Source organism: Phyllostomus discolor, chromosome 7 (assembly GCF_004126475.2).
Source record: "Phyllostomus discolor isolate MPI-MPIP mPhyDis1 chromosome 7, mPhyDis1.pri.v3, whole genome shotgun sequence".
Taxonomy (NCBI): Eukaryota; Metazoa; Chordata; class Mammalia; order Chiroptera; family Phyllostomidae; genus Phyllostomus; species Phyllostomus discolor.
In genome coordinates this window covers 11595877-11610619 of record NC_040909.2, presented here as the reverse complement: position 1 = coordinate 11610619, position 14743 = coordinate 11595877, and the positions used below count along the sequence as shown (strand labels likewise).

Genomic DNA, 14743 nt, shown 5'->3' with positions numbered 1-14743 from the left:
AAGAGGGGAAAAGCATCCATGAGGCTATGTGATTTTCATAGATAATTTATGCAGCTGTGTCCATTAAGGATTCATTGTGGCTTTCTTTCCCTGTTTCTGAGAACGGGTGCTTGCCCAAGGGTCATGCATTTTAGACCAATCATGATACCATTTGCATAACAAGGTATTGCATTTAAAGTGCTTTGTTGTCATAATTAAAATCTCTAGCCTCATCGAGAAACCTCCAGAAACAAGATACACTCTTTGCTCGCTGCTTATTTCCTGCTCTCATGAGAGAGTTTCCGAAGTTTCTGAGCCTGGCTGGGTTTCAGAGCTCTGTCTGGTCAGTGTCTATAACTGAACGCATCCAAACATGAAGCTTCGTCTCTTCCCGGTGTCGATCCTGTCTTGTAAAGGCTCTTGCTGTCACTTGGGCTTTTCATAGAGTTCTTAACAAAGTTATTTCTAGGATTTTCTTCCTTGGTTTTAGTTTGAATTTTCTTTGTTTACTTTTTCATTGACAGGACTCTAAATGAAACCACCTAAGTTTATTCTCTTGAAAATGGGAAGTAGTTTCTCATGACACAATGCAGTGCATAGTAAGGATTCGTTTTGCAATAGGGCAGTTTTCACTGATTTTTGTATCAAAGTTGGCATTTTTAAAATCATGGAAAAATCATAGTAGCGCCATTCATTGCTTACGTAGCGTACTAGTCATTGCCCTGGGTATTTTGTGTAACTATAAATATTTTTTATTCTGTAACACTACGAGTAAATTATTCCTTTCACTGTGGTCTGTGTGCCTGTTATGTCTATTTCTGAATTTTCCTTCCTTCTTCCTCCCCATGCTTCAATCTGGGTGTTTTCTGCTGACCCTGGGGATTGCTGGTCTTCTGTCCTGCTGCCAGCGGGCGACAGTTAAATGCCCACATCATCTCTTCTCAGGAGCCTGGCCACTGCCTCGGCCTGGCTGCTGAGTCCCACCCGCCGCGCTGCTGTGCAATGAGCAAAGGCCTCCACAGCGAACGTGGCGTTCGGTGTCAGGCTCGCCCCCACATGCTCCCCCTGCCTTCAGGGTCTTGGCCCTCGAGTCCTGGCTGCCCTAGCCCTGAGCTTTTAGTTTTGTCTTCACATCCTCGCAAGACTGCCAGAAACTCAGCTCAGAAACATGAGAACGCGGCCTTTTAGCCAGGTCTTCATGTTCAGTGTGTGCGCCTCCCATTCCACACCGCTGACGAATCTTTAAATAGCTCAGGGAGTGGGGGGGGTGGGGGGAGTGCTGTTCTGTGCTGGGGTCACTTCAGTGGTCGTTCCTTCTCTTTGGGACCCCAGACTCTGCAGTGCTGGTGGTCTTGAGAGTCAGGTTCCCAGATACCTTTAAACAAGTGTGTGTGTGCATGCGCATTGGGTCCAGTTCTGCAAGTCATTCTGGGAGGGCGGGTCTTCAGTGTTGCTCCGTTATTACCAGAGATACAGAATCCTCAGTCCGCTCTTCACAAATCTTCAGGCTTGATGAGAATGGCCGTTAAACGCATCTAGAACATGTTAACTGCCATCCTAATCGATATGATCAGAGAGATAAAAGAAGAGGCGTTTCCCTTTTGAAGGTGTCCCGTTTCTAGGCGCGGCAGCAAGAGGACCGTGGGCAGAAGCAGCATCGGGTGTGGACAGCAGAGAAATAGTGCGATACAGCATGGAAGGGGTCTAAAAAGAAAAATCACATTGGAAAAAGAAAAAATACTGAGGTCTCTTTTTAAAAAAATACTTAAAGGGTTTTTTTCCCTCAAAACCAATTATCTGGCCGAATGCCAGTGGCTTATTTGCCCGAGTTCTGTGCTATGTGCCAGCTTACGGTGAAGTCAACCCTTCCTGTTTTTGTTTCATTTAGCGCTGTGGTTGCTAGTTAGCTCGGGAAGAGGAAGACCCTTCATTTCTTGGAGAAAAGCAGCTGGGAGGCAGGTTTCTAATTCACATGGCTGGTCGGGGTGCACGGTGCTCAGCTCTGCTCATTCAGGGGTGTACCGTCATCCTGGGTGTTTCCCCCAGATAGTAGGCAGTGCTTCCTTTGGCCAGGTAGGTGGGGTCTTGTGATTTGATGCTACTTAGACTCACCAGCAAAAGTTCCCTGGTCCCACGAAGTGAAACAGGAGACAAAAGACTTTGGGGGCTTCTGATTCGGACACCTGCCTCGATGCCCGGGGTAAGAGGATGGAGTGTCCCTTCCTCCAGCAGAAACCCTTGCATGGGTGGCACCTGCCCGTCGTGGGCTTCTATCCGAGTCCCCTCTGTCTCATTTTCAGAGCGAGGTGATTAATGAGGAGGGAAAGCCTGAGGCATGTTTCCCTGAGCGTCTCCTCTCGTCTGCAGAACGGCCCTGGAGTCCTTTCTAAGGGCCCCGGGAGAATACGTCTGCAGGAGAGGTGAGCTGAGGAAGGAGGGGGGCGCGGTCCAAAGGAGGGCAAAGCCTCTCCCTGGAAAGAGGGGCGGACCCGCTCGTGGTACAGCTGCAGGACCCACAGTCAGAGCCAGCCCTGGGGAAGGCTGACCCTGCGCATGGGGATGGGGGACTACTTTGTGGAGGAGAAAAGGAAGCATGGAATTCCAGGCCCAAATCTGTGTATGCGAGGACGTTTCTTAGGGCGTTAGAGTTCGGAGACGGGAAGGGGATTTCCGTATTGTCACAAAGCTCAACATGTCCACACCTAAACTCCCGCACACCTGTCCCTCCTCCAGGTGCCCCATGGTGTTGAGTCACCCTAAGCCAAACCAGGGTGTATCTTTCATGAGCCTTTCTCATCTCCCACATCCAGTTACCAACTCCTGTCCTCTCTTCCTCCTAAATCGCCCCGCTCTCCTGCTCTCTCCATGCCCACTGCTGGGTCCTGGCTCAGGCCCTCCCGCTCTGTCCCCTGCGCCCCAGTGGCAGCCCCCTCCCTAGCCTGCTTGTCCCCAGGCCTGCCCTCCTCCCTGCATTCCCGTGCTAAGTGCTGGAGGGGTCTCTGTAGAGCACGGCCCCCTCCAGCTTCCTGCCTGGCCTCTCTGCCATCGGGCTCACCCCTATCGGCCCAAAAAAAACAAAGAAATTTTTCTCTAACATAGCCTCCAGCACCACCTGACCCCCTCCCCACCTTTCCCTAGATTTTAGGTAGGATGCAGTCACCCCAACGCGTAAGTCCCCCTGAGATCTGGTCTCTGCTCAGCCTCCTCTCCCCTCATTCCAACCCACAAGCCCAACTCCCCCACCTTTGGGAATCACATGCAATCCCCTGGCCACCCCCCTGCCCCTGCTACCCTGCTAGACACCCCCGCACCCCATGTCTCCCACCTGCTCTGTCTAATCTCCCATCTCATGACTGAGCCTAGGACACTTCCTCTGGGAAGCCCACCCACCCGCAGTCTGAATCAGGCACCCCTCATTCGTGTCCCCCAAGCCGCCTCTGTCCTTGGGCCTGGGTCACTGGGTTGTCACTGCTTGCCTGTTTCCCCTGAAAGCCTTTCATCTCGGCGTCCCGCGGGCCCAGCACGTCGCCTGGCATAAAGTAAGCACCCAATAAACTCCAGTCGGAGCGCACGTTAAGTTCCCTATAAAACCTCAGCTGCCGCACGTTCCGCCGCCAGCCTGGGTATTCTCTGGGAGGGCTCCTCCAGGTTTCACAACAGGAGACTCCCGTAGATTTCCAGCAGGAAAAGGAAAATTGTTGCCTTTCAGCCCGATGGGATACGTGTTTGTTCAACTGTAGAAGCTTCAGTTTGTCGTGGTGATTTTTTTTTTTCTTTTTCACTGGCAATAAAATTTCAGCAATTGCAACCTACGCCAGAACCCTGAGCCTCCTCCCTTACCCTCAGGAGTTCCCCCACGGAATTGCAGTGCCGGGCTGAGGGGAGCCGGGCTGAGGGGAGCCGCCCTTGCAGAGACGAGATGGAAACCGCTCAGTGTGGCCACGGCTTTTTCTTTGTAGCTGGGGTAACGGCGTGGGAAGGAGGGGCTGTCCTGTGGGGTGTGGGTTTGTGTCCAACGGCCGCCCCCTGCTCTGCCTCCACGCACAGCTCAGTGTGGTTTGGATCCCTGCTGCCCAGAGCTACTGGGACGCGGAACAAGAAGATGTTTTTCAAGCGCTGAGTTAAAACAGGTTCACGTGCTCAGGGCCGGAGCTCGGCATCTGCACCCCTCGACGTCCAGACGCGTCCCGAGTGGGTGACGCTGTGCCCAAGGTTCCCCTCCTCGGCGGTCACGGCCGGAGTGGGCTGCACAGTGAGAAACAGCCCTCGCTTCCGGCTCCTGTTTCTTAGTTGTCACGTATGCACATTCATGCTTATGGGAGAGACGTTCCCCACACGAACCTCCTCCTGCAGCCTCTTAAGTAAACAGGTGATCTTTAAGGGTGGTGTTACAGACCAAAGCGGTTGGCATCATTTCTAAGTAGTGCTCTGTGGACCTCAAGGAAAGCTGTTTTGCTTCAGGTTCTAAGAACAAGTCTGGTTCCACCACTCACCAGCTTCAGGGTGAAGCACACTTAGTATTTGAGCTCCCGGGTCTCTGTGACGTCATGCATAAAATTGGGGCAGTGATCCACGAGCTCAGGTGGATTAAGTCGGAAAACATCTCTGGCATACATTAGGTAGCCAGGACATATTAAGTTACTCCTGTCTCCCCCACCCCCATAATCAAGCTTTTCCCCCAAGAATAACAACATCACACCTTGGCCAGTGTGTGTGGCTCAGTTGGTTGGGGCAATGTCTCATACACCAAAAGGTTGGGGGTTTGATTCCCCATCAGGGCGCATACCTAGGTTGCAGGTTCAGTTCTCGGTCGGGCACAAGTGGGAGGTAACCAGTTGATGTTTCTCTATCACATTGATGTTTCTCTCTCTCTCTTTCATCCTCTCTCTCTAAAATCAATAAACACTTGTAATTTTTTTAAAAAAAGGAATAACATCACAATTGACTAAATTCAACATGATGGATTTAATCTCACTGAGGATATGTTTATTGATTTTAGAGAGAGGAAGGAAGGGACAGAAAGAGCAAGAGAAACATCTATTAGTTGCCTCCCATATGTGCCCTGACCGGGAATCGAACCCGCAGCCTAGCTAAGTGCCCTAACAGGGATCAAATCTGCAACCTTTTGGTGCATGGATAATGCTCCAACTAGCTGAGCCACCTGGCCAGCACTCAAGAAGAAGGATTTAAATGCAAACATTTTAAATAACCCACCTTAAAGAACACTAAAGCATTTATTTGTAAAAACATGAAGACCAAACTTAGTTGTTCTTCTCCACGCCCGACAGTCTTTCAGTCCTGCTGGGTGGAGTCAGCAGACAGAGGGGTCAGGACCCCAGGTGTGCGCTTTGCTCCAGGCGCATGGGTACTAAAGATCTGTTCCTAAAATCTGAGGTTCAAGAGAATTTTCCGGAAGCAGTTTACCCAGAGCTCCCCGCTCACTTCCCCGAGGAAGTCCTGTCTTATATTTTGTTGAATAATTGCTTTTCTGAACCCAAATGTGCATCATCTGCTGGTCACCCTGAAGTCATGGGTGCCCCTTTGCCCTGCCCCCCCATGCTCCAAAGCTCAGCAGCCACAGGTGCGGCCACCTCTGTCTCCCCCTGCCACCACCCTGGCTCTGCCCGCTCTCCTCTCCTGAGCTGCTGCTGGAGGTTCCTGCTCTGCCCTCCAGTGACCCTGAGTGTGTTCGACTCCACACCTGTGCCCCACCCCCACCCGGGGCTCTGAGCAGACAGAGTTCCGGACCCGATGAACTTGGGCTCAACCTACTCTTTCTCAAAGGCAATTGCAGTAAAAACAGATGAGCCCCCCACCCCACCCCCGCCTTTAGCTTTGTTTAACCTGGTGTCATCCCCACCCCAACTTAGTCGATCACAGGCCCTTTTATTTACCTCCCCCCCGGGGGGACTGAGGGTCATAGAACCCATCTCGGAGGATGCGCATGGGCCGCCACCCCTCTGCTTGTTAGAGCAGCATTGAGTCCGCACCTTGGAGGGTAAGGACACCCATAGTGACACACCGCATGCCGTTAAACAGGATCTGGCACAGCTCTCGGGCCCATCGTGGGACCGTCTGCAGGACTCGTGCTGCACTGAGAAAGCAGGGGGTGTGAGGAGGTACCGGTCGCCCACGTGTGCTCCATCTGGGCGAATACCCAGAACCTGCCAGTCCGGTCTGCCCAGGAGGGGGCGCTGTGTCGGGAGGGGGGGCGTGGGAGCACACTCCTCACTGTGTGCTTCCTGGAACTTGAGAACTTTCTGTTGTTGGGAACACAGTTCTGATCTGCTCCCAACGTCTCCCACAGAGCAGTGCAAGGTCCTTGGCCCTGGACTTGACCTCTGCCTGCCCACCCAGCTTCTCTCTTGCCCTGACCGGGCCAGTCCTGCTTTCCTGCTGGCACCCTCCCCAACCCCCATCTGTCCTGTGACAGAAGCAATGGGGACCTGGCTCACTGGTGTCACTTTTCAGACTTGCTCTGCTCCAGCTGGAAGCCTACCTCCCACAGAGCGTCCTGGCCTGGAATGCAGGACTCCCTCCCCTTCACTTCTCCTCTGTCTCTAATTTGTGAGCCTGGGGGACCCACCGTCCCTGGGAGACCGTGACACCTTGTACAGAAAGGCCAAGAACTCCAGGATTGAACAGATGGGACTCAAAAATCCCTGTGAGCCTTGTGCCCTGGGGCACTTAGCTGTGCTCCTTTCTTTCCCTTGACAGGACAGTGGAGGGTAACAAGCCCCAGCTCACGAGGTTTGGGCGTGTTGCTCATCTCTCTAGAGCACCTGGCACCGTGCTCGGCATCTCGAAGGTGTTCTTCGTAGATCTGCTTTCTTCCCTTCCCTTCCTCTGCTTTCCTGATGTGACTATCAACCTGTATCGTTCCCTTGGGTCTGAAAGTGCTCGGGTTCCAAAGGAAAGAACACAAGGCCAGGAGTCAGCCTTTTATTGCAGCCCCACTGCTGACTAGCTCCGGGAGGACGCCGAGCCCCTGAGTGCCCTTTCCCAACACGAAATCCATATTTATCTCCACGCAGAGGAGCTTTGATCACCCCAACAGCACGAGCGCGAAGGGCCCGAGCCGCAGGGTGCGTGCAGATGCTCTCCTGCCCGCCAGCGAGCTCATAAGCATATTTGGAAGATGAGTCAGGTAATGTGTTCCATATGCTAAGGAGAAGATGATTTAGCACCGTGCAAGGTGGACTAGAGGAGCCCCCCAGTCACTAGCAGAGTGACCCTGGACAAGGTCTTAATTGTCCTCGGCCTCCGTGACCTCCTCGAAAATAATACACTCCCGCCTCCCAGGGGCGGCCGTGAGGGTCACTTGAGGCAGCTTGCATGGAAGGTCTCTGCACACGGGGGAACGCTCTGCAGACGTCAGCCAGCCTCAGCCGTTCATGCGCGTGTCTGTTTATCGTTGCAGCGGAGGGTGCAGGACGTCATCAGTCCCATCGTGTTCGAGGCCGCCTACAGCCTGGCTGAGCACGTGACTGGCGAGGAGGAGAGGGAGCTGCCGGCCCTGACACCCGTGCTCCGCTGGAAGAAGGGACAGAAGATTGCCCAGAAGAATCAGGTCAGAACCTTAAAGCCCCCAATTGGGACCCAAGTGGGGTCACAGCCCTAGCTGCCTGGGGAGCCCAGGCCAAGGCACACCCTCTCTGGGGCCCTCCCTTTCCCGATCCGCAAAATGATGAATTTGATGACTTTGGGTATTGCCTCTAACCACTGCGTGATTTAAATACATTGAGGCTATTCTAGGCAGTTAGGAAATTATAATCCGTTGGAGGTCATGAGCCGACCACCTGGCCCCTGAACTTGTGCCCTAGTCCTAGACCATTTCCAGAACTTAGATCAGCACACTGTAGGTGCTCAAGCAGTGTTTTGTTGGTGGGGGAGTGAGTGGGGTGGGGAACCGAGAACTTCATCTTGCTAGAATTGCCAAATTAAAGATGCCCAGCCTAAATGTCTCTGGCAGCCAGAGCACTGTGAGTGCGGCGGGCCACCCACCCCATGCGACTCGTCAGATTCGGTGATGTGCTGTTGTGTGAAGAGCTTCAGGGTGAGGATGGGTGTGGGTACAAGCCACCCGAGGCCAGAGTGAGCCTGTGAGCTGACTCTGGGCAGCAGCGCTGGCCTGTCTGCCCTGAACCATTTGGACATGTGTGGTGCTGACTGCTGATTAGGAAATATGCAAGGCATCTCTGCTCCCAGGCCTGTGTTAAATCTTTCCTTAGCACCCAGGATCGCCACGGGTCCAGGACCCTGGGGAAGGTCAGACAGAACTGTCCTTTTGGCTAAACCAGACTCCTGTGCAGGGTGGGGGCAAAGTGCGGAGCTACCTGCTGGCCCCACCCTCCACGGTTCTTCCCACTCTTCTGAGCTTAAGGGGAAACAAGCAGGTCAGTGGCCCACACCTTGCACATTAGGGTTGTAAACAGAACCACTGAGAGGTGTTTGGGGTTCAGGGTGTCCGGCCAGATGTTCAATTAAGTGGTGATTTTTTTTTTTGCAAAGGTATATCTGTTTTTTCCCAAAGCCTCGCCCGTGGGGTCTTGGGTCGGGTTCCCCAGAAACAGAGCCTGAGACAGGAGTCTGGGAGCACCTGGTCTCGTGAGGCTGTGGGCTTGGGAGAAACCTATGAGGGAATGAGGAACGGGGAAGGGGCTGAGCCAGGATGTGGTCTCAGCTCAGGTCTAGCCTTGGCCTGAGGTGGGGAATTCTGGAGCATTAGTTACACCAGGGTTGTCCTCTGCTTGATGTATGGGGCTGGCCTTTCGTACCCTGTATTAGCCAGCCACTGGCCGGCTGCAGGGTGTGGTAGGGGACTGTGACCCTCTTGAGGGAGACCCTCTTTGTCTGAAAGATGCAGATGGGAGCTGTTCACTGCCTACATGCACATCAGCTGGGGGGATGGGGCAGCTGCTGTGAAGGGACCTGGGCAGAGCTAATAGTGCCCGCTACACATATACACACAGCCTACTGGCAACTCTGACTTTCTGAATGAATCTCTTTCAAAACACAAGTGCCCTGGAGGTGGCCAGTATGTCCTGCTGGTCACTGATACTGCGAGCAGGCTCTGGGGGAGTGAGGAGAGAGACCAGGAGAACACTGGGGAATGAGCAGGGGTGTGGGGGTGAGTGGAGGAGTTGGCATGAAGGGGAGAGGAAGGAAGATGAGATGAAGAGGCAGGGCAAGAGGTGGATGACTTCTTTCTTGACCAAGAAGTAGGGATAGGTGTCATCTCCCAACAGTGAAGCCAGGTAGAGGGATCAGGCTGCGGACTCAGTAAATTTCCAGGTAAACTAGTCCCTTTGTGTTAGCATTATTCTGTTCTCCAAGGTGGACTCTTGCTGGCCTAATCGACTTGGGTTATGGGAGTGGTCCAGTCTCAGGGGAGGCATTTCAGGGTGCCCGGGTGCTTGTTGTGTCTCTGAAGCGACCCTAGGGAGGTGGCCGTCTGCTCTGTTGAGCATCTTGCTCCTGGGCACACCTTCCCCAGTGAACCCGGCTCTCCCTTCTCCAGATCCATCAGAGGCCCAGAGTAGGCCTTCTTTAGTGAAGAGCCTCTCGCAGCCTTTACTGAGAGATCAATATGGAAACGTTATTCTTAGTTACTTCTGGTTCAAGATGGCCGACCAAGCATAACTGTGTATGTCTGCGCTTTCTGAGACCCCACTGGAATGGGTAGGAATGAGAAAACCTGAACAGGAGGTGAATACTGTGGGGGAAGGGGCATCAGGCAGTGAGAAGTTCTGGTAACTTTCTGGAGTGAGTAAAGAAGGTAGAAGAGTGTTGGGGAGGTGGACCTGGCCCATACACAGTCTGGGTGCCTGTCTACCCACGGCCCCAGAAAGGCTGCAGCCATGGCTTGATCAGCACTTAGTTACAGAGGGTGAAACGGGGCCGGGTGGTTAAGTGAAGGTTGGTGTGTGGAAGAGTTGACTCTCCACCCCTTCCCCTACCCCTACCTGCTGCAGGCAGGCAGAATAGCAAGCAACCAGGCATTTTCTTCTCCAAAGAACTGAATAAACTGCCTGAGAGATAGTGTGGGGTAGGGTGGCTCCCCAGAGGAAAGCCTGCCTTCTGGCATTCCTCCAAATTTGCAAGAGCTAGCTTCCACTCCCACCACCCACCCAAACACTCCCACAGATTTTCCAATCAGCTCTTTTACCTCATCTCGAATATGAATGAACAATCAAGGAAACCTGAGACTGGGGGGAAGTGTGGTTTATGATAAAAATAATATATAAACCTACAGAAGAACTGATTAGAAGGAAACAAACTGTTCGGGGAATAGACGTGATTATAAAAATGTAAAACCAACAAGCTCTATATAATAAACATAAGGAGATTTAAGAATATGTTCCATTATAAAATGATTGAAATTCTACTTCTTTTTAAAGAGAAGAATCAGTGAATAAGGAAAGCATTCTCAAAAATTAATAACTTGGTTGCAGAGCCAAAAATTTAGTAGAAAGATTAGAAGATAATGGTAAGGAAGCAGAGACAAATGAAAAATAGAAAAGAGAGTAAAAGATTAATTGACAAGGTCCTTTATCCAAGTAATTGGAGTATCAGGAAAAGTAAACAGAGAAAATGAAGAAAAAATTGTAAGACAGATAATGGAATAAAAATTTTCCAGTGTTAAGGAGATTTTTTTTTTAATTTGAAGAGCCCACTGACTTACAAGCAAGATAAACCAAAAATATCCTAGAGACATCATTTTGAAACATCACTACTCCTAAAATGTAAGGAGAATTCTAAATGTTTCTAAGATGATGATACTGGGGACATACCTTAGCTTACAATGGATTTAGAGTCGCACTGTGTAGTCTATTAGACTCCTTGTTAGCAAGATTGGAGGTTAGTATATGGTTCAATAATGGCCTCAAAGTTTTCTGAAAGTGGTTTGTCCACTAGAATTTTATACACAGCCTAACAGTCAAGTATGAGGTCGAAATAATTCTTCAGACAAGCAAGGACCCAGAAAGGTTACCTCTCCAGTAACCCTTCCAAGGAAATCACCCAAGATGTGCTGTAACAGAACAAGGGGGGCAAGTAGAAGGAGCAAGATGTGGGATATAAGAAATCATGGAACGACCCCCCGGGAGTCTACTGACAAAAGAAAAATCAGGATTACAGCTGTGTAGCAAGTCTAAAGAACAGTTGGTCCATTTAGAGCAGTGGGTCAATGAACTTCAAGAAGAGCGAAGCCAGCAATAGACAGAGTGACAAGAAAGTAGAAAATATTCAGGTACAGTGTTGATCATGAAATATATTTTTTATGGCTAAAAAACAAAGGCAATCAAAAACTCCCAGAAAAAAATAGAAACATGATCAATATGTCATAGTCCAAATATAAAACAAATTAAAATGTGGTGGAATTTTAAGCAAGAAGAAGAGTACAAGGAAGACAAAAACCTTGATACTAGAAGTATTCTCCTTGAAGTAAGAGTTGAGCATTCTAGGAGTTGAGCTTTGAACCTGTAGAGGAGGAATTGTAATCATGACGATCTTATTGGCTTTGCTGTGAGCAGTAATCATGTAGCCACAAAAACAATGGCACTGTGTATTGGTTTTCAGTATTTACAATCGGTCCCACGTACTGTGGTTATAGTATAAATTGTAAATGCCATGAACTATGATTGCATAGAGGTAAAAATAGAATCAAAGAGGTTCTCTCAATATTTTAATCTTTGAAGTTGGTGAGCCAAGAGATATGATGAAATTTGATGAAATAAGAAATAGCTGTTTGTTACTTGAAATTGCAGAGGTCACCAGGAGAGCAGCGCTGCTCAAAGTGTGGTCACTGGATCAGCAGGATCAGCCTCTCCTGGGATCTTAGGAGAAATGGAAATTCTCGGGACCACCCCAGACCCTTTGAATGAGATGTTCAGGGGGTATGTCTCAGCAGTCTGTTTTAACAAGCCAACCAGGTGATCTGATGCGGCTGATATTTGAGAATCGCTGCAGTAGAGGATCGAAGAATAATAATTTACTGGTTAAAGTTAGGAAGGTCGATGGGAGGGGGCCAGCATGGAAGCAACATAAATTCCTGTCCATCATGGCAGGAATTCTGTAAGATAATGTCTAAATCTGTTGAATCAAGAAGTAGTAGTGTCAGCATATTTTTTAAAGATATGGAAATAATCATCAGGAGAAACGTAGAGTGGACATGGGTAATAGTGGTTGCCCCTGGAGACCAGGACGCAGTGGGGAAGTGTGTGGTGGGGGCAGGGGAGAGGGTGTCGTTATTTTTGCTTTGACTGTGTGATTCTTCAGTTGAAATTAAAATGCAAGGCAAATACTGTCCTGAGATTGGGAAGATTGTCCAGGAGCCTGAGAAAAAAAAATCTGGGAAAGTGATCCTTGCTTATTCTCCTTTTCCTAATTAACAATTTTTTTAAAAAAAAAAAAAGATAATTTAATTACCTTTCTCCATATGTCTTCCAGATGTTGGCTCAGTTTGAGGGGAAGAAAGATTCTGAGAGGGAGAGGGAGGCCCAGCTGAGGAAGCAGAGCTGATGTCCACCCTTTGTGTGCATCTAGGATAACTCCACAAATCGCATCTCGCCTCTTTCATTGGGGCTCTTTAAGGCATGTGGCCAGGTAGCACTGGGCCTTACATGCCTTCATGTCTTCAGCAGAAAGGCACTGAGCCCATGTTGGTGCACAGCATTGTACCATGGAGTGGATGAAGTCGTGGCAGTCCTGTAGAGTCAGGGTCCACCCCCACTGGTGGTCTTGTCCAGGTGGGGTAGCTGCACAGACAGTGCGTATAGCGTGGAGACGGTGATGAGAGCATGTGAAGTACAGGCTGACTGATGGGCCCCAGGCTTTTTGCGGTGAGTGGTAGTGAGGGAGCCGGGCAGGAGGCCAAGCCTTCCCTCTGCAGGGTGAAGAAACGGTCTTGGGACAGTGGACTCTGGGGTCGGTGCTCGTCTGTGTGAGTGAATGGCAGGGTTGCCGCCACTGCCAAGAGTAGATTAGGATTCTGGGTGTTGTGGGGATGACGGAACACCAGCACTTCAGCCCCCTATAGGACACACAGCCTGAGGAGCATCTTTCAACCGGAAATTTTAAGAAAAGCAGAGACCCATCTCTTTCTCTTTGGGGGATATTTGATAGAAAAAAAAAACAAAAACAAAACTTATTTTGTCTTAACCAGAATAATATTTAAAAGGACTATAAATCCAAGAGCAACTCAATCATTTGAGTATTCACTACACCTAAGACCTTGATTAAAAAAAAAAAATTGCTGCTTTAGTGGATATACAGACAATAGAGGAATGAGGTGTACAGAGCGGAAGGTAAGATTCAGGTTAGCGTGTGTGTGTTTCACTCCAGAGACCACTTCCGCTGAGGGGAAGATGCTCTGTGGAGAAAGGGAGGATTGGCCAGAGTTTAAAGGAAGACGCAGGATTGGGATGCCCAGGGCCAAAGGGGTTTGACGGACTAGCGGGGAAGGAGGGACTGATGGGTGCTAACGGTCTCCCACGTGGCTAAGTATCTAGTGAAGGGAAGGACAGGGGCCAGCAGAACTGGAGATACAGTCACACAGTCTAAGGCCGCTTGTTCCCTGGCTGAGGCATTGGACTTGACCCTGTAGAGGGTCACCACATTTTCCTGAGAGCCAGCTACTCCACTACAAACTCAAATGGTGCATAAATTCCTCCCCTTCGTCTCCACGGCCACCGCTGCAGTTTAAGCCACTATCGTGTATCACTTGGACCAGGTCATGTCTCCTCACAAGCTCTCCTCCTCCCTGTAGCTTCCTTCGGCCCTTAGAAGAAAGTCTGGACTCTCGCTAAGGCTCATAAACCCTGCACATGGAGGCTCTGGCCTCTCCAGCATCATTCAGTGCTGACCGCATACTGTGCTTCAACCACCCCCAAACCCACCAAGTTCTTTCTTGCCTCAGGCCCTTTGCATGGGCTGGCGCCGCTTCTATAAAGCTCTGGCCATGCTTCCCTCACAGCCAGTTACTGGCCAGTTTAAGTCCCAGCCTCAATATTACCTGCTCAGAGAACCATCCCCCAATGACCCTGTATTTCCTGGCCTTTTGATTTCCTTATGACATCTGTCACAGTGTGTCGCAGTTTTGTCTAACTGCTTTTCTGTCTCCCTTACTAAGGGAGCCCCGTGAGGGCAGGGATTTATTTTATCTTATTTGCTGTTCAGCCGCAGAGCCCGGCACGGTGCCTGGCAGATGCTCAGTCAGTCTCGGTGGAAAGAGCCCTTCCAAAAGCACCCAGGTTATCCGGGTCATCCTTCAAAGGTTGGATGTCGTAGCTGAGTTTCTTCCCTAGCAGACTCAGCAAGCTCTTTAATTCGCAGACATGTGTTCCACGAGCTTGCCGGGAACTCCTCCCAGCCAGGAGAGTGTGGTGTGGGATGTAGGAGGACTTACCTATGTGACAGTCCACGTATGCATGTATGAATCTCTTTTCCAAAAAACCAGATGGAGGAAATATGGCCAGTGAAAGAAGAGCCATTGGCTAGGTAGAGAATACTCCCTTTACCATCTTTCAAGTGAAAAGTGAGCTGTTTGACTCTAGTATTAATTTTGAACTATGTTGAAGCCATAACCTTTGGACCCCCCGTCGTGCTAGAAGTTGCCGCCATCTGTCCCTCCCACCCCAAACCCCTTCACGCCTGGAACGTGGGCATATAGCCCGTTGCCCATGAAAACCCACTGTTCGCTCAGCCTGAAGGGGAGGTAGTACTTTCTGGGCTGAAGTGTCCGGCCAGCTAGAGATGCTGTTAT

The 14743-nt window shown here is 50.4% G+C and overlaps 1 protein-coding gene across 1 annotated transcript in view; it reads left to right on the top strand.

Annotated features, from left to right (window-relative positions):
* The window catches only part of ITGA9 (integrin subunit alpha 9), a 308765-nt gene that overhangs the window by 160022 nt on the left and 134000 nt on the right, over nt 1-14743 (top strand). The window contains exon 16 of the mRNA XM_028518757.2: nt 7400-7549. Coding sequence (XP_028374558.1) covers nt 7400-7549 — 150 coding nt within the window. The remainder of the gene's footprint in view (nt 1-7399; nt 7550-14743) is intronic.